The following is a 23,399-nucleotide window of genomic DNA, read 5'->3' as shown; positions in this document are numbered from 1 at the left end:
AAAGACAACCTTGCACCAAGGTAACTCTCCAGCGCAACAACAGGCACAAGGTGATACCATTTCCTCCTATTGCGTTGTCCAAAACAACACCCCTTCAACGGCCTCCTCACCTGTATATCAATGGCAGGGCAGGCGGCACGGCCCGCAACGAAAGAAAAAGGAACCTCACAGGTATCCAGAATGTACCTTCCAGACCTTATATTATCTGTTCTCCAGATTGTAGGAGTGGCCACGAACCATAACAAAAATTATAGTCCTTCAACAAAAGTACAATCATATAATCCTTGAGTTTGGTTTTCATCACGTGGATTCCCAGAATGAGAAGCTGCAAGCCTACTTTTTTGGGGGAAGGGTGAATAGAAGATGCTAATAAAAAGATCACTATGTAAACTGGACGCAGAATGCTATGCAATCCAGCTTCATTGATACGGCTATACAAGCCCACAGTTTGGCAGGAGCAAGCCTTTCACACAACCATAGAAAATAACAGGTTACAGAACAACTCGCACAGCATTTTATGCTTTTAGGTGTCATTCAAACACACAGTAAACTGTAAGCCAAATTCCTTTCTATTTTAGCTCAAAATAGAGCAATAATCACAAATGTACCTCCAAACACGTCACATGTTTTACCACCTTTTTAAATTCATCTCTCCCAAACAAAATCATCTCATTAAAATTTACAGCATTCAATCCCCTAAAGGAAAAGATCGGAACTAACAAGGACTGACCATCAGATAACTCTGAGAGTTAAGTAAATAAATTATAAAGCACAAAAGGGATGACTTGAAAGGCATTACATAGTACACATATTTATAACAATCAATGAATTCATAGCTGCATTATAACTAGATAAAAACTCTTATGCCTGACTTAAGCTTGTGCACTGCCATTTGTCAAAATACCATCCCTTGCACCCATAACATCCCCATATTCCATCTCAGACATTGTTGAACTAACAAGAGCCTGCATGAGAAAAGTTCAAGAATATCTAAACATTTAACCACAAGTATTAACCATTAAAGATTGTGCAAAAGCACCCATTGTTTGAAATGAAAGTACACATACATGAAAAAATGCACATAGTTATTTGTCCTAGATCAAAGATTTACTCATGACCAATGTCAAGACCAAAAGGCTATCCAAACAATTAAACCCACAAAGACTAGGAACACACAGAGGAAGGCAATGAACAGTCTAGGTGACTGAAAAATTGGAGAAGATAATGCCTTCATTAGGAACTAGTGCACATTGCCAGATGTGAAGAAAAAAGATGGCATTTTGTACAAAGAAAAGCAACAAGCTGATAACACAAGATTTGGTATCAAAGTTCATACTATGTCAGGACAATAATAAAGCATATGAAGAATACTTAATTCAAAAATCACAAATGCATATTGTTACATTTAAAACAGATCAGCTAACAACCACAACTTTTGCATGCTCAAAAATGACATGGACAATCAGTGATAACCAAATATGATAACAAGAGACAAGACAACATCAAGCATATACTGTTGGATATACAGAAGAACCAGGCCCTTTAAATCCTATAATCCTAAATTCCTAATTGTTCAGATACTGCAAGAGTATGACAGGGGCATCCAATGCCATCATTTATATGCCATTTACATACTTGATAATACAGGAGTCCAGCTGTTATTATATTGCAAAACACGAAGACTATAGCACATCATAAGCATTAAGAATAGAGTTTAATGGAATAACCTGAAGCTCGTGCTCAGAGTGCTTAAGCCTCTCATTGCAGTCTCTTACTTGCAGGTAAAATTTGTTTAACTGTTAAATCAGAAACTAAAACTATGAAGTCAAGTGTTTAATCGACATTAGCTAAACAATGAGATGCTTACAGGAATTACCTTAGCCAATTGCATCTGCCGATAAGAAGTCAGTCGTTTAGCTGCCGTCAACGAGTCCTCCAATTTCTACAATCGTCATAGCATTCTCATCAGAAAATTGGAGAAAGGATAAATTGCCAATTATTACTAAAACAACTAAAGCAAGACAGACAGCTGAGGAGGAAATGATAGTGGACTGCAAAAATATATCATTGTGGGAGGTTCAACCTGGGATTTCTCCTGCAATTTCAGAACAAGTACATTTTTCTCTTTAGCCAACTCTTCCATCTCAGATACCTGGAAAATAAACAATACCTGAGTTTCTATCCATCACAACAAGTGCAATTGAGGCACCATGGCCATTAAAAGTAGCCTTTTAGCTCATTAACTCCAGAAAGTTCCAATACATAGAGCAAAATAAAACTTTCTGCACAAAGTTTCAGTTGGCTGTGCGATAATGATGAAAAATTATGACACAGATAATGTGAATTTTTAGATTATTATACCACATGAAGAAGGTAAATAGGCACAAATTTAGTTGGCCATGCAACAAATTGCTAGACTCACCCTATTCAACTTGTACCATCTTTCTTCCCCACCTCCCCCCACAACCCTTAATTTGTAACACTTGTAAAAGCACACAAATAAAAAATCCTAAGCAAATGTTAGAGCTAGAAGGAGGAAAACTTGTAAAGATCGAATAAAACATCATTAAAGTACCTAATTTCAGGATCAGTTGTAAAGTTGCAAAAACTTAAAGCATCAGAATATTTCTCTTGTGAACAAATCCAAATCTATGACATACCTCCTTCTGAAGTTCTTGAAACTGTTGATTTGATACCTCTAGTTGCTTTGTAACCTGTTAAGTTGAGTTTAAAAAAATGACATCAAACAGGGGTTCCATGTCAACTGAAAAATGTTTTCTGCAGAGTGTATGAACATGTCACGTGGACCAAAAATTATGAGTCTCTACCTCAATATGATCACCACTAGATTGTGACAAATGCTCTCTTTTACCATGCTCATCTGTATAAGATCTGCTTAAATCAATCATAGTTAGATCTTCATTGTTTTGCATGAAATATAACAAAAAGATAGGAGCTGCAGTTGGCAGCACGGAAGCAGAGATCTAAAAGCTAAAAGCTGGTAAACCCCCAATAAAGCATAGGCATCACTGCCCACCTTCTACTCTGCAAAATGTAACATTTGAAGATATATGAATGCACTTTCTACTCCTCATGAAGTATAAGTTCTTTTCCAGGAAGTGGAGTAATTGCTAAAACAGAGAGTACACTCCAAGGAATCGGTCACGACAAGATTTTCAGACTATATCGCACCAATCAAGACAATGATTCAGCTAAAAGAAACTTGTTACACATTAAAAATTGAAGCAACATGCTAATCAAGAAGATCATACAAACAAGTTCATTCCACTTCATCACGTATATCATCAGCCTGGGGGGAGGGGCATTTTGTTGTCAGGTGGAAGGGTTTAAAAAACACCTAAAGCAGGAATACAACACCACGAAATCTGCTCAGAATTCAGACATACTGTTTAAAGAAAGCACCTAAATATGATATAAGATCTTATATATCTTTTGTACATTATCTCACAACCAAAACATTTTACTGATCGCAAATAGCATCCTGGAATCAAAATATATGTTACCTATCCAGAAACTTAGGCATTTGATCCTTGTCCCTCTCAGAAGATTTGTGGTGATTGTTAGTCCTCTGTGTCTCCTTGTCCAGAACCCTGCCTCTTTCCCAATTATAGTCATGGATCCTTTCACGCTCTCGTGCAACAATGTCCAAACCTTTATTTTGATCCCGAACTCTATCTCTATCAGCTATTCGGTCCCTTGATCGATCACGTTCACGTAAATGATCATATCCTCTTTCTCTCTCTTCATCAAACTCAAGTGATCGTTCTCTATGATTATCCCGATAGCGGTCTCTATCATGATCATAATCCTTTTCTCGAGATCTACCCCTATCAGCATCAAAGTCCCTCTCTGAATTTCTTCGAAAACTTTCACGACCAAAATTGGATCTCCCGCCTCTGCTCCTCACTTCATTTACCCGGACTGTACGCCCCTCAATAGTCTAATTGAAAATCAAATGAAGTTTCACTAAAACTTTAATATAACCAACACCATAAGCATATACAGAAGGGTTAAAGACACAAAAAAAAAATAAAAAAAGAAGAAGAATAACTAGAACATATTAAATGAGGACACAGGAAGACAAATACCCCTCCATCCATTTCATCAATGGCACGCATTGCGGATCGAGGATTTGTGAATGTAACAAAACCATAGCATTTTCCTCCAACAGTACGATCATTGATTATCTGGAATACAAATTATTTGTCTTTAGCCACAAACAAACAGCATAGAAAAACATTGAGTATACATACATCAAAATCTCCTTCACAACTGCTGCATAAATAAAAAGTAAACGGAATGCCTAATTGAAGCAAACCAATAGTTTTCTTCAATACCGCAATTTTTAAAAGAAGAACAAACCTACTAGAACAATAAGCATAAAAGAAAGGTTCTAACGTAATAACTCCCAAATCCTGCACACATATTTTGGAGACATGGACCTGTTTGAAAATGTTACTCATCCTGTTTGAAATCATTCTCTTTTCTTTTCAACAAAATTAGGAGCACACCTTTGCATCCAAAACGATTGCCATATATTACCATTTTAAGATATTAATCTCCTCCTGTAGATGTAAAAATTGATCTAATATCATATTTGAACGACATCAATTCTTTTCTGTATTTCTAACTAAACCAGAATAGCACATATGGGCGCTTCAACTGTATACAATAGTTTCCAGACATACTGGAACAGTATCGGTCATTCAGTTCTCTCAATGATTGTGAGCTAAAGTAACTCTTGAAGAAAATTGAAAATTTTGAAATGGTATAATACCCTAGCTCTGTTTAAGTGCGTTTTAAGTAGCAAGTTTAAGTGCTCCTACCTTGACGGCAACAACGGAACCGTAGGGATCGAAGACTTGCCGGAGGCTGTCTTCGGTAGAGTCGTACGGAAGCCCTCCGACGTATATTGAACTATCATCGTCGATCGTCATTTTCTGATTTTCAGAGGATTTCCCTCGCCAATATCAGTATATCACCATCCACCGGGCAGCCACCGCGGGATTGTTTAGGGTAAATTGCACTGGACCCCCTTACAAATCAGCCTATGATACAGTTGGCTCATAAAATCGTTTTTTACGGAGATTACCCCTTCAATTATAACATATGCATTTTTTTTTTCTTGTACACAAGCAAATATACATGTCAATAGTTAGGGTTTGGGTTAGCATATTTTAAATCCAGATAACCAATTAAATTGACTTGTATCCAAATCTAGACCCTTATGGGTCTGAAAAAGTGAACCCAAACCCAGATCCTTGTATGTTTATGTATTTAATTGGTAACTATCCGTAAATATTTCTCTAGACATATAGCAAAGAACTAAAGTAAAAATATTTTAAAAATATACACAGTTTAAAAAATGATATAAATACTATCCAATTTTTTTTCAAATAATAAAATTAACATTCAATAAGTTGAATGCAATATTATGAATTCAAAAAAAGAATTATTATCAACTACTTCTATTTTGACAGTATTTTCTTAGATTAAGAGCATATTCTTTAATCTAACAATCATGAAATTACTATAATCGATCCAATCTAATATATAACATTAGATTAGTTTATAAATTTACATATATATACCTGGGTAGGATTTGACTTGGATTTGAGTTTGGGTATGGGTCACAGAAAATTGAACCTTACCCAAATTCATGACATTTTTACAAGGTTTGGGTTTGGATTTGAAAAATTAAATCCAAATCCTATCCAATTATATTGGACCTAGGCTGAATTTGGATAAGATCCAACCTATTACATAATATAAATTTGATTTTGACATATGAAGTTTTGGTTGAAAAATCCACTCTTTTTTTCTTTAAACTTTTTTCCATTTTCCCTTCTTTAGTAGTATTGGTTGGATATATTTTTCTACTATAAGGTTCATTAGATTTTCTTATTTGAACATGTATGGCCGGGTTCAAACTTTCATTTCTGGACAAATTTTTTTTTTTTTTTTAAAAAAAGTGTTTATCAAGAAATTTATTTTTCAATCAACAAGAACAAAATATAGGGTCACTGGTCAGGGAATTACTAAAATTGGGCATGCATTTCTTGAAAATAACAACGTCTCAATTTACTCGCAAAGTTTTGGAATTGCAATTTCTTCACATTCATTCTAAAAGTACTCGAACCATTTCTGCTATCCATACATTTATTTCAAAAATATGCTTTGCTTTTCCTCAATTCATTTGCTTTGTGAAGGCAATTTTGTCAAAGCAAAGAGTGGACATGCAATTGAACAAGAAGTTCATAATTGGAGTCGGGGTGACGTAATATATACAATTTCACAAAATTTCACAAATAAGTTGTACTCCTCTAACTCATTATCAGAAAATTCACTAAGAAAACCATTTTCATCTTAAATGGATTTACTATAATAAGCACGAGGCCTTAGGGGCACCGACCGTGAATTGTAATTTCTAGTTAGAGATAATTTATGTGTCAAGAATGACTCTAACAATGGTCTTGAAATTGAAAATTTTCAAAAATAATCTCTATAAATGAAATTTGGTCCCTGAGCTTTTTTTATTTAAACCAATTCCGTCTTTAACAATTTTTTTAACCAATTTAGTTCTTGAACTAATTTTTCGATTCAAAGGGACTGAGCCACCACATTTTTGCATCTTTCTCATGATCAGGTTGGGGTATACTTGTCATTCAAGGTAAAATTCTGCAATTTAGGAATTAGAATAATATAAATATGGCCATCCTCTAAACCATTTTTAACATGAAAAAAAAAAAGATTTTGACAGCTTCATAGCTAGACCAATAGATTCTAAAGACTACCTTAATACCTACCTGACCCTATCCAACCAACTTTTAACAGCCAACAAAGTATATTGCAGACTACGTACTGCCTTCTCCAAAGTTGCCACATATCATTGCGTTGAGGTCTATTGATTTGCATGATAAAAAGGTTAATTTATTTGCAGGCTCTATAATTTCTAAATCCGCAAAGATGCATCTTCATTGGGCAAGTTCCTGTTGGGCTAGGGTATGCGTTATGATGATTTTGTATGGGTTTCTTGTGCAAGTGTATTGGTTGGGAAGTTAGTTAATAATTTGAACTTTACAGACATAAGGTAGTCCTATTGCAACGACAGAATCCAACTACCTAGGCCTTCTACTGATCTCATGATAGAAATGAAGGATTACCAAACAAGTGTCTTCGAGAGTGTGTTGGTTTTGCATGCGGATGAGGACCCGTTCGTGAGAAACAATTAGTTCTAAATTGCATGAGTGACAAATATATCCCTGCTTGATTATGAGGCTGAGGCAAAATGTGGTGACGCCGCTGCAAAAGTCCTATATTGGAATTGAAAAATTAGTTCAAAGATTAAATTGGATAAAAAAAAAATCATTAAGGATGAAATTGGTTAAAGTATAAAAGTTTAGGAACCGAATTGATGAATTTTTCAACTTTTTGCCCTACAAAAAATTGAATATATGCTACACTACACAAATTTAGATTTATTAAATTCGTGCATTCAAAGTTAATTGTTTGATTCCATCTATACTTGAAGGACATTTATTAGAACTTCTCGAGTAAATTTAGTTGTTTAAGGGTGCTTCTTCACCAAACTCAATCCTAAATTTTGAATTTGCAAAACACTTCATAAAAAATCACAGCACTGAGACACAAATTATTAATTTTGTTGAAGAGATCTTAATCTAATGGCTAAAGTTAAGATTCCAAAAATGAGAGGTCATAGGTTCAATATCTCTCTTCCCCTTTTTCCGTTTCTTAAATCTACCCCTCCCTTGCCAATGTAAACAAAAAAAAAAAAAAATCATTTTAGGCACAAAGATATGTTGTTCTATGTTATCGCTGCTGCGTTAGGCATACTTATGAATCGTCTGGGAGGACACGGCACTTCAAATTAGCCCAAACTTAATTATCTGATCATATGTATAAGCATTTTATAGAAAAAGACTCCGTGCATTTATATACTAAAATTCTCAACCAGAGAGCTAAGCGACAAAGATATATACATATGGAAGCCACACATTTATACAAGTCATCTAGCTAGGCTTTTAACTAGTGTTTTCTGTTTTTTTTTTTTTTTTTACATAAATAGAAACTTGTCTAGTTAAGATCTTATGTAGCTTCCCTTATCATGAAAAGGAAGAGGATTTTGTGTTAATTGCTTTGAACAAGAAAGGAATAGAGCCCAGACAGAACTGCCAATTTTGCGGGCTTCAAAATTAGAGACGAACCACCACTATAGTGAGCTTCGCCATCCTCCCCTTCTCTCTTTTTTTATTGGGATATTATTTTTAGGGAACCTCCTATCCAAATTCTCCACCAAAAACGACAAGCAAAGCTGCAGGAGTCAATAAGCACTTAAAAGTAGTGAGAGTCAGTTTCCTGCTGGCCTTAATAGTTCATGTGCATGTTGCGTTAAAAACTGCACGTAAATATCAATAATTGTTTGCTAATCATCAAATCAATGACTGAAGATCGATCGCAAAAGTACAAATCTTGATCAATTCATTGCTGAAGGATGAAGAAGAGGCAAAAAGAATGTGAAGATATAAAGTAGATAGGTGAAAAAGACTAAAGGTTGTTAAAGATGCCGTGAAACTGTGTCTTTTTACGTTTTGTTTGTGTGCATGGATTGTGAAAACTGTAGTAGAGCTCTATCTATATTATGCGTATCATCATCATCGATCGGTCCCTTTCTGCAAGGGAGAGGGACAAAATAAGCTATGAAGCACTTAGGTCTTATCACCCCATATATAATGCTCGTATAAAGGTAATCTTCGGCATCGAACAAAGTGCTTGCACTTCATCTACATGCATGATGCAGGCTGCGTTTTGGTTGCTCTTTGTTATGGTGCTTTGCATGATAATTTGTCTCTAGTACAGCGTAATGGTGGTGGCCTGGTCCTGGTGGGACTTTGAGCTAGCACGTTTGACGATCATTTCACCTTGCTGTTCTTATCATTGAGGAGTTGAATTTAGGGTGCGGTAGAGACACCTTTTTAACACACGTACCTTGCCACTTACTTCCTTTCCATCTCTAACAACATGATGTAATGATTAAACTTTTGATTAGCAGACTAATTCCGTGACCCTTTTACTATTTGTCAATAAAGATGCAATGACAAGCCCGTATTCAAAAAGGGGGTTCTTCTTCTTTTTGTTTTTTTTTTTTTTTTTGGGGGGGGGTTATAAAACTGATAAAAGGACGTTCGTATTTTTGAATATATATATATACCATGAGGAATGTGCTAATAAATAAAAATGCAGGAACTTACATTACATTTTAAGAACTAGTTAATTAAGTTTCACCTGCATGCTCTGAAGTTTTTACATATACATATAATATATATATTGGCAAGCTTGGTTTGCATGTTGAGGTTCTCTCTCTTTCAGAATTTCAGAATTTGAGTTTGATGGAACTTCAGCTGCTGTTTGGGTTAGTCCGCTGAAAGCTCAGAGTAGTCGATCGGGTAACTTGTCAACACAACACTGAGACACGTTCTAGTACATGCGCTTCTTTAGTAGATGGAGAAGCAAGGAAAGGAGGAGAAAGAAATGCTTCACCCGCGTACGTGCTGATTTTTGGAATCAACCGACGGATGACTGAACATTTCATATTTCAGTTCTGATTTCAGCCATTCAAGTGAAAAACTAGCTGCTCTTTTACTACGTACGTATCTTGCCAAAAAAAAAAAAAATTATTCTGAAGCTTCTGTGGGAGCAAATTAATTTCCATTTGACGTTGTAAATCAAATAAAGAGTAGGTAGAATTCAATTAGTCCCAACGTGCATGCATCGTATTTGGTATCTTTTTTGTCACAGATCTCATCATTGTTACACATGCTGAACCCAAGGGCCGGGAGAACTCGATGCAGATCTTTAAATTTGATAATCTTTTTTTTAAAAAAAAAGAAAAAGAAAAAAGCGGTGCATGCAACAAAATGAGATCTTTTTACAAAGAAAAGAGCAGGTTGTGCTGATACAGGAGCTTGCCCGAATTTATTAGCACATGCCTTCAGGTTTTCTTTTATCTTCGTTCACTCTTTAATGTAGCTACAACTGTGTCCGCCCAAAAAGAGGGATTGGAATAGTGACATAGCAGCGTTGTGTCATTAAAAATATATTTATATCACTAGAATTTAGAAAATTTCATTGATATATATTATTATAAGGGTCACAGTCTTTGGAGTTTAAAGTGGCTGATTCAAGGGATATGACATATTAAATTAGACAAATTGAATTTGATAACTGATTCAACAATCTTATTGTTGTTCTCATAATCACTCGACATCACGTTTAGTCCATGTATATATATATTTTTATACGCTAGCATTATATATGTATTTGTGCCAAAATAAATAAGTAAACAGAGAGAAATATTAATAATAAAAAAAAAGAGGCAAATTGGACAAGGTGTGTCACCAGTCGACAAGGCTAGGCGAGACGTACGTATACTAGTACTACTATATAAATAAGGAGCAGGCGTGGGAGCAGCGCCCGCCACCACTCCTTTTTTCAAAGCTCGCTCTCAGCCTTTGCTTTCCTTCCCCCGGTTAGCCCCCTTCCTTCTCCTTCAGATCCCACGCTGATTTTCTTGGATTTCCCTCTTTTATTTTGCATTAGAAAACCTTGGAAAGCAAAAACCTGTTTTCTTTCTTGCCCCTGTATTTTTTGTGTGTGTGTGTGTGTTAGAGAGAGAGAGAGAGAGAGAGAGAGAGAGAGGGGGTTAGAGATACGGGCTTCATGACATCAAACCGAGGGAGGGAAGGTACTCGGAAGTTGGACCTTGGAACTGCAGCTGAGATAAAACTCTGAATCACAAAAACACAAGAAGCTTACCAGAATCCTCGGTAAGGATTTCTTTACATCTTTCTCGTTCATTTCTTTAATCACTTGGGTATTATTTAAATAAGTTTCAGTGATATTTTTATTCATAAAGCCTGCAAAACAATGAAAACATTTTTGTCCATCAGCACGCCTAAATTCTTAAAGCTCACTGGGAGTTTTCCTCTTCTTTGAATGAAAGTTCTCTTTTTCTTCCATAAAGGTAGAGTTTGTAGCTTTTGCTTAGTTTACATAGTTTAGATGAATCCATCAACTTCACAAATATATTCTCTTCTCTGAAGAGCACACTTGCTCATTATTCTTTTTGCGAGTCCCAAAAACTCTTTTTATTCCTCACACGGCTCACCGTGCTTCGTCTCAGAAACACATTCGTTTTTAGCTTTTTCCCACCCTCCCTCTACTAAAGAATTCGAAGTCACAAGGAGGGCATCCATTTTCAAGCCCAAATCGGCATTTTTTCCGGGAGGATATCTTCTCTATCCCTTCTTCCCATATCTTTCTTCCTTGGAAGTGTTCTTGCTCCCTATAAGACAGTAATACCACCGTCACTAGCTTGTTGCGAATTATTTTCTTGCAACAACTGGCTAGTATTTGGGCTGGTAAAATCTTGTTCCAAGATCGTTAACCTTGAAGCCTAGTGTCTAGGTAAGCCTCCAACTACTCGGAGAGACTATATATATATTTTTCTTGTTGCTCAAAACATGTAGTTCCAAGTTCCAGTAGTCAATCTATATGTCTGCTTTTACTTCTTTAGCTACTGTCACAAGTTTTCTGTGGCAAAAGTCAAAACCAGCTCTATGCAATTAATCATGCTAGAACTTTTCCTAGTACTCGAGTGTGTTTTCTTGAAACTGCAATTCTAACATTAATTGACGCTTAAAACGTCTTGAGTAAAACGACGTGCATGCAGACATGACAACAACAACTCCCATGCTTTTAGTGTAACAGTAAAATCAAGCTTTATTTACGGGGTAGAGAACGCTAGATTCAAGATCGTTTTACATTCAAGATCTATTTTACATAGCCTTCAGTTCAGTGTTAACTAATCCTCATTTCTCCCGCTCTCTGCACCTCTCCCAAAGCTTTATTAATTTTACAGTTTTTCTTTCTGCACAAGCATGTAGAGACCTAAATTTTAGTTTAGCATGTTGGATTATTTATGGTTGCAGAAGTGCAAGATTTTCAGTCGATAAAAGGGGAACAAGCACAGAAGAAGCTAGCTGAGCTGGGGTAGGTAAAGAATGCTAGCTAGTAAAAAACAAACGTAAACCACAAGGTTTTACTTACTACCGCTATATGGTAGTATTAATTTCTCACTTTCGCGTGAGAATATGAGCCACAATCCCCTGTGCATTTATTTGGAGCACAGCAGAAAAGGGCAGAGTGGGGGGAGGGGGCTGGGGTCGGCGTAATCAGACTTTTGGAGCAATGCTGCTTGCTGCTGGGCGCATCTGTCTGTAGTCTGTACATTCTCATCATTGCACTTGCTAGCTGTTTAGTCTTTTGGCATTTTATTCTCTCAACGACCACTGCTTCTAGTTCTACAACTCTACCGTATACCATCGTCCCATCTACAGATGCACAGAGAATTTACAGGATATTATTCTCTCTCTTTCTTCTGAAGAGCCTCCTTCTTGTCATTGCATTTATTTGACTCTCTAACCACATTGGTGTGTCTGTCCACACGTGATGGGTTGTTAGAAAGAGAGATCTATAGGGCCATGGCTGACCAGGCTCTAATAGCCGAGACTGAGAGTACGAATGCGACCTTTGCGTGGAGAAAGCTTTTGAAATGTGGTCGACTACTCTTCTATATATTAGGACTTTCGGGTATGGTATGGTATCCACTATGGTCTGGTCGGGTCTCGTCACTGATACCCCAATACGTGCATCAAAATGCTTGTACGTACCTTCTTGATAGTGATGCATGGTGGTTGTAGATTTTTTACAGCTATGTATCGGTCGGCTGTGTTGAGTAGCTTACTGCTTACTACCAAGCTAGACCGTGAATTTTTTTTTTTTTTTTTTTTTTGGGAATATATAAATTCACTTTCTTTTCCTCTTTCTCTCACCTTCACCCACAAGGAAAAAAAAAAAACAGAATTAACTGGTAGTGATAAATTCTACCTACATCAACTTGTTTTAGTGGAATTTTTAAAATGTCATGCGGCATGCACCAAAAAAAAAAAAATCATAAAGTGGCACCCTGTGTTAATGCTTCCTCAGAGTAATTAACTGCCGAGGTGTCCCCTAACTAACTAGCTTGGGACAATCAGACAAGTGACTTATCATTGGCAGAGATTGTAGCATAGAATTTTGCCTTGGCTTTACGACGTACGTAAGTGCAAACTGCAAAGACGTAGAACTAATTGGTCCCGACAAAGATAAGGTGGTTTTTAATTTCTTTCTATATGTCAAATCTTATACTACTATAACGAAATAAGAATTTAGTGGTATATCTGCTGTGACTGCATGGGAAGTAGTTCGTACGAGTAGTGGAGGAGAATAAGGGATTGGCGGGAGTGTTGTGGGGGGGAAGCTAGCTCAAGTTTGAACGATTGTGGTAGAGCTATACATGCATGTTTGAACTTTGAATGAGTATGTGGATGTGGTCTGCACTGCCCTACATGAAGAGGAGGTGTAGTGCACTGCTGGACTGCAGAAATAGCAGCAGTAAGTATGCATATAGTACCAACACGTATTAAAAGGGTTATAAAATAAGCTTTGGCAGTGCTTCGTCTTTTTCATGCAGTCAGTGGCTCCTTTACTGGCCATTGGATCCTTATTTGTTTGAATTACTGCTTGCAGTCCGCAAGAAAAAAATAGTGTCCAGCATAACTCAGGCATGTTGGATTTTTTTTTTTTGGGTCTTCCACCTTTCTCCACACCCTTTTCCACCATCGACTGTTAGATTCAGAATTCGAATCGTAAACTGCATTTATTTTATTTGTCAAGAATGTTAATTAAATTGTTTTACAAACGTACTATTTGAGTTGAACTGTATATAGGAGTTTGGCTGCTCAATATTTGGCTGTGTACTTACACTACTAATTACAGTACCATGTTCGTTGTTGTCTCTCATGCTATTCGTCAGTATATGCTTCCGGGCCATTATTCTTTCGCCTTTCTCCATTTCAAAGCTAAACCTAATTTACATATATACTGAGTTTGCTAGGAAAACAGCTTCAGCACAAAAAAGAAATGTTAGTGAGCTAATCAGAAGAGTCCATTGAATAGGATATATAGTAAAAAATAATTGCAAGAAGAAGGCTGCAGCATGCAGGGCACTCCTTTTAGGATAGTGCGAACCGCAGCAGTACGGATAGCCCACATTGTGTTGTGTTGGGCCGTCCGATGGATTCTCTCTTTTGACCGTTACAAGTCTGGATGTGAGCAGACCCTTTTTCTTTTTCCTTTTCCTTTTCTTCCTCTCGGATATTTAACAAGTGATCATATCCTATAATTGCTGGAAATTAGGAGCTACATCATAGAACGCTGAAGTTGGACTCAAGTCTCGCAGGAGAGGATTTAGTTTAGCTATGACTCAATTGACTGAATAACAACGCAATGAATATCATGAATATTCCAGTTTATAGGGGTCTGGACTTAAGTTCATCTATAACGAATTGGCGTTCTCTTCTCCAGTTGGCCCAAGTAAAAGTACCGAACCTGCTCTTGTTAGTTCCATCTTGCTCGTCTAGCGATACGTGGCATCATTGTTCAGTAATCAAATGCAAAGCCAGGCACTCTACCACTGTCATCTTGTTAGCTATTGAGGTACACTTGACACTTCTATACCAACCAAATTACCGCTGCATGTCTCGAAAGGGGCTGCTGCATATCTAGCACGTTTGTCTTACAAAAGTGCTAGAGGTGGAATTGTCAACCTCATATTGCTGATACAGAGTTGCAAATCTGATGATATAATGGGGATTCTGCATGCTATTTTGGTCATCCCAAGAAAGAATTTCCATTGAAGATTGAGTTGTTAAGCATTGAATAGGCAGTTGGTTGTCTCTTCTTTCATATTTTTGCTTGATGTTTTGTCTCTTTTTAGTAGCTCTTGTATTGCTTTACTTACCATGTAAAACCCCCAGCTGATTTAGGGGCCAAAATTTTTACAGACTGCAGCCGTGGACGTGATTTAACTGTTGCAACATTTTAAGGATAAAAGTTAGTATGCACTTGAGACTATCATGCATCAAAAGTAAATTGCTTCGTCATTTATTTTCAAAATATTTTGGCTCAGCATTTATTGGATTTAACTATTGCTAGTTCTACAGTTGCAAATTCGATGAAAGAACAAATAAGCAGAAACAGTATAATTGTTTTGCTGATGTAATGACTCTCTCCCTAACGGTAAAATGTTTGTAGTGCCTCTTTGAGGCTGTTCCTACTGTTTCTTTTGTTCTTTCTCCATTTTTCCCTCTTTTCTCATTGTTGGAGAATTGAGAAATAGAAGCTCATATGGGTTCGGTTTGCGAAGTTAAAATCAAAGGTGGTTGCTTTTATAATATTTTGCGTGTCTGCATGGTTGCATGGCCCTGCTACTTTTAGGTTAAGACTTTAAGCAGAGAAGTACCAGGGAGGATGACAAGATACTGAAAAATGTTGATTCTTTTGTATCACTTTTGAATCTTCCTTTTCCCAGTCTTTATTTTCTAAGATTCTTCGAGAAAGTTACCATGTCAGCCAAAAAAAAAAGAGAGAGAGAGAGAGAGAGAGTAGCCAAAACGTTTTTTATGATCTTTTTTCCATGCTGACCGCTAATCAAAAAAATGCTAACGAAGCCCTGCTAATGTTTTTTATCATGTGAAGGTGCTGCTGACTCTACAAAATGCCTCACTGGCAAAGGAAGCACACGGAGCAAAAGCACCTTATCTCTCGGACACCATTACAGGAGGCGATGAATCAAAATACCCAATCTGAAACCTTCAAAACATGTGAAGATAACACTGAAGATACTAAGAACAGTGTGGGAAAGAGGAGGAGAAGGAGAAGAGGAAAAGGGACACAACTAGAAAAGATTCAGGATATAACATCGGAAATTTGTGTTGTCTCTCCTCCTCTTTCAGAAAGAAGTCTCACCTTTCCTTGTAGGCCAGGCTATGGAACACGTGGTTCCAAATGTGTGGTAAAAGCCAACCATTTCATTGCTGAAATATCAGAAAAGAGCTTGTGTCATTATAGTGTAAGCTATTTCTTTCGTTCTTCTTTTACTTCTGAATACATAATAATGTCCACTGGAATCATATTGTGGTAGATGTTCTGTTTGTGCAGGTTACAATAACTCCAGAAGTTAATTCTTCTCCATTGAACAGAGCTATTATGAAACAGTTGGTTAAACTTCATGGACATACTGACTTGGGGATGATGCTTCCCGTTTATGATGGAAGAAGAGCCCTTTACACAGCCGGATTACTTCCTTTTACCTTGAAAGACTTCACCATAAATTTGTCTGATTTAGATGAGTCCATGAGCATCACAAAGTAAGTGATCATTGATATAGATTCTCTATATGTGTTGAACTCATTTGAATATATATGGCTATTCATAAGTTAATGAAAGATTTGATTATCTTACCTCAAGAAATGCAAGAAATACTTGCTCCAGTTTTCAATAACGACATAAGGAAATGCAGATTTATGGTGACGATCAAATTTGTAGCTCAGGCTAACATGCTTCAATGTCGTGAGGTTCTCTCTGAGAAACAAGTCGAGACCAACTCACAAGCTCTTAAGATTATTGATGTTGTACTGAGGGAGCTTGCAGCACAAAGGTTACATTTTTGTGAATCAACGTGTGCATGTCATTAGTTCTGTAGCTATTGATGGAGGTTTCATCAATTATTAATCACTATCAGTTACTTTCTTACTCATTTGTTTTCAGGTATGTTTCAGTTGGGAGATTCTTCTACTCCCCTACTCTTAAGAGACCACAGTCACTAGGCAACGGGTTAGAGTCTTGGAGGGGCTTCTATCAGAGCATAAAACCTACTCAGATGGGGTTGTCACTAAACATTGGTATTGCAATCACTTAGCACCTACTAACTTTTATTGCCTAACCTTCTGGTAATAGTGAATTACTGTTCCGTCAATCACTTAGTGCTGTTCATTTGTTGATCAGACATGTCATCGACTGCGTTTATAGAACCACTTCCAGTTGTTGAGTTTGTTGCTCAAGTTTTGGGAAAAGATATAAGCATAAGACCTTTGTCTGATGCAGACCGAGTAAAGGTAGACCTACTCTATTTCATTTTAGTCCTTATTTTCAACATATCCATGCATTTCCATTTTTACATAATCCTCAACAACGAAGACCATATTTGTCATAGTGATGTAGCAAAACTCAGGATTTTCTTACTCAGCATCCTATTTATATGGACTGGGGGGCTTGATGAAATCATACAGATGATTTGCTTGTTTGCCTTGTTGCGTCTTAATTTTTCTTAGCAAAGGGGCAGATGATGCTAACTTTTACTTTATAGTTCTATTAATGTAGCCATGATGTTACTCAATAAAAATATAAACTTCCGACTTTTTGTCTTTTGTGCCCAGGGAAGAGGGGGGGTGCTGGCTGGGCAGGTTGTGAGATGTGTTTTGCACCATTTATCAGCTTTGGCTTCTTATCTGGTTACCGCATAACCAAGAGTTATGCTAAATTTGATCATTTCTAGTTTTCCACGACATAACCATTTCATTACTAAACTTATTTGCGGTGAAAGTCATTGTAATGAGTATTACTTCTCATGGCAATAATTAAGAACTACCAACGAATAGACCTTCCTATTTTGATCAGGTTAAGAAAGCCCTTAGAGGTGTCAAAGTTGAAGTTACACACAGGGGAAATATGCGAAGAAAATATCGGATAATAGGGTTGACTTCACAGCCAACAAGAGAACTGATGTATGTTTTTGTTATTGGCCTTTAATTCTAGTGATTGTTCCCTGAGTTGCTAGTCAGTTCAGCTATGATCATGTACTTGCAGTTTTCCAGTTGATGAGGAAAAGAACATGAAAACTGTCATTGAATACTTTCAAGAGGTGTACAAATTCACCATTCAACATTCCCATCTACCTTGCCTCCAAGTGGGAAGTCAAAAGAAATTGAATTACTTGCCAATGGAGGTAAATGCTATGGATAAAAAACTCCTAGTTTTCCCCGTTACTATTTATCTTGTAATGCTATCATGAAGCTTTTCCTCCCAATCAGGCTTGCAAGATTGTTGAGGGACAGAGATACACCAAAAGGCTGAATGAGAAGCAGATAACTTCTCTGTTGAAGTTCTCATGCCAAAGACCCCAGGATCAAGAATTGGACATTATGCAGGTATAAACATTTTGTGTTGGATTTCTTTGTGCTTTATTTTATTCTGAAACCTCAACTTCCTTTGGCTGCAACTTCTTGGTATCTGGATAATCTTGAAGCATTAAATACTTGGGATCATGATGCTATTTGAAGCTCATAGTTTTTGTGGTAGTTTGCACAATCTAAAAAATTCATAAAACAAGAGAGACTGCAAAATCTTCAATTCCAGTGACAGTTACACTAAAAGGTGCCTGCTTGTCACCAGACAATTCAACACAATGCTTACAAGCAAGATCCCCTAGCCAAAGAATTTGGCATTACTGTTGATGAAAAGCTTGCATCAGTTGAAGCTCGAGTTCTTCCAGCTCCATGGGTAATTTCAAAAGTTCCTCTTTCATGAATCCAAAATGTCATGACTTGAATCAGTTGTAATTTTTCTTTTCTTTCAATTAGTTGAAGTACCACGAAACTGGGAAAGAGAAAGAATATCTTCCTCAGCTAGGTCAGTGGAACATGATAAATAAGGTAAAGCAATCTTTGTGGTATAAGAAAGTAGTTGAAGATATATAATGCCTTGATCCATGTCTAGATTCTTGATTGGTATAACTCTTTTCACATTTCAGAAAGTGATAAATGGTAGCACTGTTAATTATTGGGCATGCATTAACTTCTCAAGAGGTGTCCAAGAGAGTACTGCTTGCAGTTTTTGTCAGCAGCTGGTCCAGATGTGCCAAGACTCAGGAATGGTAATATATTCTCTCGTATGAAAGGCTGCAGCTTCAGTAGCTTGTAATATGCTTTTACTGACTGATTTCTTCCTTTGAAAAAGTTTGGGCATATTCGACAATTTGACTGATTAATGAATAATCAGAAGCCAAACTATTGTCCTTAATTTCAGGAAATCAATTGTGATCCTGTGATCCCAATCTATGTGGCCAGACCTGATCAAGTAAAGAAGACTCTGGGATATGTATACAATGCGGCTGCAAACAGATTAGGAGGAAAAGAGTTAGAGCTTCTTATTGCCATCCTTCCTGACAACAATGGGTCTCTGTATGGTATGCGTCCAACTTGTTCCGACACAACTTCATCCCCATAGTATTAGAACAATTCTTGTTAACTTCTGTCTTGCTTTCTTTGTCAAAGTGTGGAATAAGAAGTTTAATTGAGAAAAGAGAGAATTAGCGTAAACCTGCTTGTTAATAATATTAGTTTAGTAACTAATATTATTTTAGCGTAAACCTGCTTGTTACTAAACTAATATTATTTCTGCGCCTTATAAAATTGTTTGATCAATTATTTCAAGTTTTTATAGCATATTACAATGGAAACATCGCTTCTTAATGGCAACATGCCCAACAATATTCAGGTAACCTGAAGCGAATTTGTGAAACTGATTTGGGTCTGATCTCTCAGTGCTGCCTCACAAAGCATGTCTTAAAAGTTAACAAGCAGTATCTGTCAAACGTAGCTCTCAAGATTAATGTAAAGGTCTGTTGCTGAATATAACTACTGCATTGACTGTTGGTTTAGTTGAATGACACAATTTCAAAGAACTGATGTTTAAATACAAAATCTTTTCTGCATGTTCGTTCTTCAACCCGCCAGATGGGAGGAAGGAACACTGTGCTTTTGGATGCCTTAAGATGGAAAATTCCTCTTGTAAGCGACATTCCAACAATAATATTCGGAGCTGATGTTACTCATCCTGAGTGTGGAGAGGAGTATAGCCCATCTATTGCTGCTGTAAGAATTCAACTTGTATTGCTTGGGACTTCTTATATTGCAGAGTATATGAACCTCAATATGAAACTTTAACATAGGTTGTCGCCTCCCAAGACTGGCCAGAAGTTACTAAATATGCAGGATTGGTGTGCGCTCAGCCTCGAAGACAAGAACTAATTCAGGATCTATATAGAACCTGGAAAGATCCTCGAAGGGGCACACTAAATGGGGGCATGATCAGGTCCACCTTTGGTTCTCTTAAAATATTAACATGAATTTTGCTGTCTGCTTGATAACATGCAATGGAATTTTTCTATCTTGTTAATGAGATCGCTTAATTCGTGAATGTAATGCCTGCAATTGTGCCCTTTCCCAGTATAAGAAAAGAAGAAGATCAACATGATGAACAAAATGTCAATATCTTGAAGCTTAAAATGCATTAACCCGTAGAATCTTGTATTTGCTAACGTTGGTCTTGATTTTTCACCAGAGAGCTTCTGTTGTCATTCAAGAAGTCTACTGGACAGAAACCATCGAGAATAATATTCTACCGGTACTTGGTCAATTTCACCCAACCAACTCCATCACAAGAAATCATGCATTTAATTGCCTATGCTACGATGCTAGAGCAATAATCACGGAATAATGGTTGCCTGTTGGTTTGCTTTTAGGATGCTGGAAGCCTAAGTACAATTTATGCTGATTTTCATTTTCCTGTTGCATGATTGTACAGGGATGGAGTCAGTGATGGGCAGTTTTACCAGGTTCTACTGTATGAACTTGATGCAATTCGCAAGGTTAGTGAATTACGTAGTTACCGTATTTAAGACATGACTGCTTTTGTTTTTGTTTACACTCTTTACCCTTTCCAGGCTTGTGCTTCCCTTGAACCGAATTACCAGCCACCAGTTACTTTCATTGTTGTCCAAAAGCGCCATCATACACGGCTCTTTGCAAACAACCACAATGATAAAAGCAACATAGACAGGAGTGGGAACGTCTTACCTGGTAATGCCTCAATTCTGCTATTGCTGCTCATTGATATCTGGTTACCATTATTGAGAAAACATTAAATTCCTTAATCCAGCTACCGCGATAAGATGTACTGTGAGCTTCACTAAATGAGCTTTTATTTTTATTTTTTTTTCTTTTTACCCTTATTACTAGAGCCATCATAGTATCAGATTTTCCCAAAATTTGGAAAAAAATTATCAGGTGCTCAAGGAATCCACGTGCCTTTCACTAAATGAGCCGTTGACTCTCTCTCGAATGAAATTTCTTGTTATGATGTAATGTTGGACAAAATAATTTATTGTAGGTACGGTTGTGGATACTAAGATATGTCATCCTACCGAGTTTGACTTCTATCTGTGCAGTCATGCCGGAATTCAGGTATTTCAACTGGTTCCAGGTCTTTTGTGGGATCTCAAGATCTCTTTTGTGGTAGGGAAAGTTCAATGGAGGTTTTTCAGGGCGATAATTAAATTCGTTGCTACTAACACGTAACGTTGTTCAACGTCCTTTACGAACTGTTTTGATTGGCAAATAACAGGGAACCAGTCGACCAGCACATTATCATGTCCTCTGGGATGAGAATAATTTTACGGCAGACGAAATCCAGTCCCTGACAAACAACCTTTGTTACACGTAAAATTTTCCTTTCTTTCTTTACCAAAAATTCTAAGATTCCGCCACCCACACCACAATGAAAATTTTCAGGTGCATTTCGTGGTGCTAACTTGGCAACTGAACTTAATTTGCAGGTATGCTAGGTGTACTCGATCTGTATCTGTAGGTGAGTTTCATTGCACTGAAACTTTTATTCTTCAAGGATAGGAAGAATAACTTTAGTCAGTCAATCACGGTGTCCATTGCATTGAACAAAGATGTAATCAAAATTCAAGCACATTGGTACATGGTGCAATCAAAAAACTGTGAGTTATGAAAGGGAAAAACCTGTCTCGGGGAGTCTGGGGGGTCTTTATCTCTTAGCAGCGGGGCACCCTGTGGGGTTAAGTTCCCACATCGCTTGGGGGGGGTTTGGGGGGTTTAGTAGTTAAGTGCTGCGGAGCACTTCAAAAGTTGCCGGCTTTTGAAGTGTCTTCGCAGAGTCCATTTATCGAAACACTCATACAAAAAACTGTGAGTTATGAAAGGGGGTACATGGTGCAGTAGTTTCAGTCACCTTTTTTGTTACCAGACATATCTGTTAGAAGCATATACTAAATGTATTCTTGGATGCAGTGCCTCCTGCATATTATGCACATCTGGCAGCCTACAGAGCTCGATTTTACATGGATCCTGAGGTTCACGAGAGCGCTTCCCGCAACACTACTCATTCAGCTGTGCGGCCTCTTCCAGCATTGAAAGAAAAAGTGAAGAATGTGATGTTTTATTGCTAGAAATTGCCGGAAAGACGCAATGCACTGCACTAGAGTGTAACAATAATATCTTGGGTTTTGTATGCTCTTTGTGTTTATGATGTAAATATATATATATATATATATATATATATATGTATGTGCTAGCTGAAATTTTGCTAGATTTGTTAGCAAGCTTTTTCGGGACTTATTTTCCATTAACCGCTCAGGAATTTTGTGGCCTCAGAAGATTGTTTTGGCAGAGTAGTAATCAAAATAAACTAAGGTCCTGTTTGATAAATCAATTCGCCACTTAAATTTAATGGAATCAGATCTTAATATATTCAAATCGTTTGATAACAAAAAATTAAACATATGAATTAATTAAGTGGCACTGAATTTTCTAAACAAAATTTGCTCTCAAAATTAGGTGATAAGAAATTCACTTCTCATTGAATGTGATATACACTCAAATGTATTAAATTTAATATTTAACAATTTAATTAATTCAGATTTTAATTTTATCAAAACACACCCTAAGATGGTAACCTCAATATTTAACAAGTCAAACAAAACCTGAAAAGTGTTGTTGTACTTTTGCCCGATTTTTTTTATCAGACTTTTGCTCGATTTCAACCTTATTTTTTATTTTCTTACACCCCAACCAAAAAAAAAAAGAAACTTTTTTTATTTACCATTATGCAAGTTGGCTGTTCCTATTCCAGCCTGTCTGAAAGGAACGGGGCGGTGGGGAATTTGGGGGAAAAGGGGGAATTCAGATATTCTCAGTCTTAACACGTGAGGAAAAATTAGGACTTTCTGAAGCAAGTTGAGAACATGGGCGTGGCCCAGCAGACTTTGGGCCGAAGTCCACGAGGATGGTCCCTTCTCTGTTCTGCTTCCGTATCTATGTGGGACCGTAAGCGCGGCCCGGGCCAGACTAGTTGGCCTTGGTCAGATAACAGCAGGGAACGGAAGCACGTGAACCCGTTTGGCAAAAGTGGCGAACCCCAACTTTACTCGCACTCGCAGCACCACCGCCACACATTATTGTTGTATCTTCATCTTCTATTTATTTATATCTATTATATTCATGGTCTTTCATTTATTTTGCCCAAAATAGTACGAAAAATCTTAAATAAATCAC

At 37.1% G+C, this 23,399-nt stretch overlaps 2 protein-coding genes across 3 annotated transcripts; one reads left to right on the top strand and one right to left on the bottom strand.

Annotated features, from left to right (window-relative positions):
* Positions 1 to 551: 551 nt before the first annotated feature.
* On the bottom strand, positions 552 to 5,103 carry LOC113697510 (uncharacterized). The gene is made up of 9 exons (XM_027217160.2): positions 4,848 to 5,103; positions 4,110 to 4,208; positions 3,525 to 3,961; positions 2,829 to 2,892; positions 2,661 to 2,714; positions 2,084 to 2,152; positions 1,877 to 1,942; positions 1,728 to 1,796; positions 552 to 965 (listed from the first exon to the last, which is right to left on the bottom strand). Exons 1-9 carry the CDS (start codon positions 4,956 to 4,958, stop codon positions 873 to 875), a joined length of 1,062 nt encoding a protein of 353 aa, XP_027072961.1. The 5' UTR covers positions 4,959 to 5,103; the 3' UTR covers positions 552 to 872.
* A 5,397-nt stretch (positions 5,104 to 10,500) lies between these two features.
* On the top strand, positions 10,501 to 22,443 carry LOC113697092 (protein argonaute PNH1). Of its 2 annotated transcripts, none has more exons than XM_027216554.2 (23): positions 10,501 to 10,865; positions 15,679 to 16,051; positions 16,141 to 16,349; positions 16,502 to 16,639; positions 16,750 to 16,883; positions 16,987 to 17,096; positions 17,659 to 17,765; positions 17,848 to 17,986; positions 18,072 to 18,188; positions 18,433 to 18,540; positions 18,621 to 18,692; positions 18,791 to 18,913; positions 19,066 to 19,225; positions 19,537 to 19,658; positions 19,776 to 19,913; positions 19,991 to 20,133; positions 20,383 to 20,445; positions 20,626 to 20,689; positions 20,765 to 20,900; positions 21,211 to 21,284; positions 21,445 to 21,539; positions 21,656 to 21,687; positions 22,137 to 22,443. In XM_027216554.2, the coding sequence occupies exons 2-23, from the start codon at positions 15,698 to 15,700 to the stop codon at positions 22,292 to 22,294; spliced, it is 2,796 nt and encodes a 931-aa protein (XP_027072355.1). In that variant the 5' UTR covers positions 10,501 to 10,865; positions 15,679 to 15,697; the 3' UTR covers positions 22,295 to 22,443. The 2 variants fall into 2 exon arrangements, with proteins under 2 accessions (XP_027072355.1, XP_071910944.1); XM_072054843.1 differs by lacking the exon at positions 10,501 to 10,865 and adding an exon at positions 14,189 to 14,637.
* Positions 22,444 to 23,399: the final 956 nt, after the last annotated feature.

The sequence above is a fragment of the Coffea arabica genome, chromosome 6e (assembly GCF_036785885.1).
Source record: "Coffea arabica cultivar ET-39 chromosome 6e, Coffea Arabica ET-39 HiFi, whole genome shotgun sequence".
In the NCBI taxonomy this organism is placed as follows: domain Eukaryota; kingdom Viridiplantae; phylum Streptophyta; class Magnoliopsida; order Gentianales; family Rubiaceae; genus Coffea; species Coffea arabica.
This window is presented reverse-complemented; position numbering and strand designations above follow the sequence as displayed.

Bases quoted from the DNA above. Each gene is read 5' to 3' on its own strand.
- LOC113697510 (XM_027217160.2), bottom strand. From the start codon at position 4,958: ATGACGATCGACGATGATAGTTCAATATACGTCGGAGGGCTTCCGTAC. The intron at 2,893-3,524 runs GTAACATATATT...TGATTTAAGCAG, and splicing joins ATGCCTAAGTTTCTGGATAG to ATCTTATACAGATGAGCATG. The intron at 1,797-1,876 runs GTAATTCCTGTA...CTGATTTAACAG, and splicing joins GGCAGATGCAATTGGCTAAG to TTAAACAAATTTTACCTGCA.
- LOC113697092 (XM_027216554.2), top strand. From the start codon at position 15,698: ATGCCTCACTGGCAAAGGAAGCACACGGAGCAAAAGCACCTTATCTCT. The intron at 16,350-16,501 runs GTAAGTGATCAT...AAGGAAATGCAG, and splicing joins GAGTCCATGAGCATCACAAA to ATTTATGGTGACGATCAAAT. The intron at 19,914-19,990 runs GTAAGAATTCAA...ACTTTAACATAG, and splicing joins ATAGCCCATCTATTGCTGCT to GTTGTCGCCTCCCAAGACTG.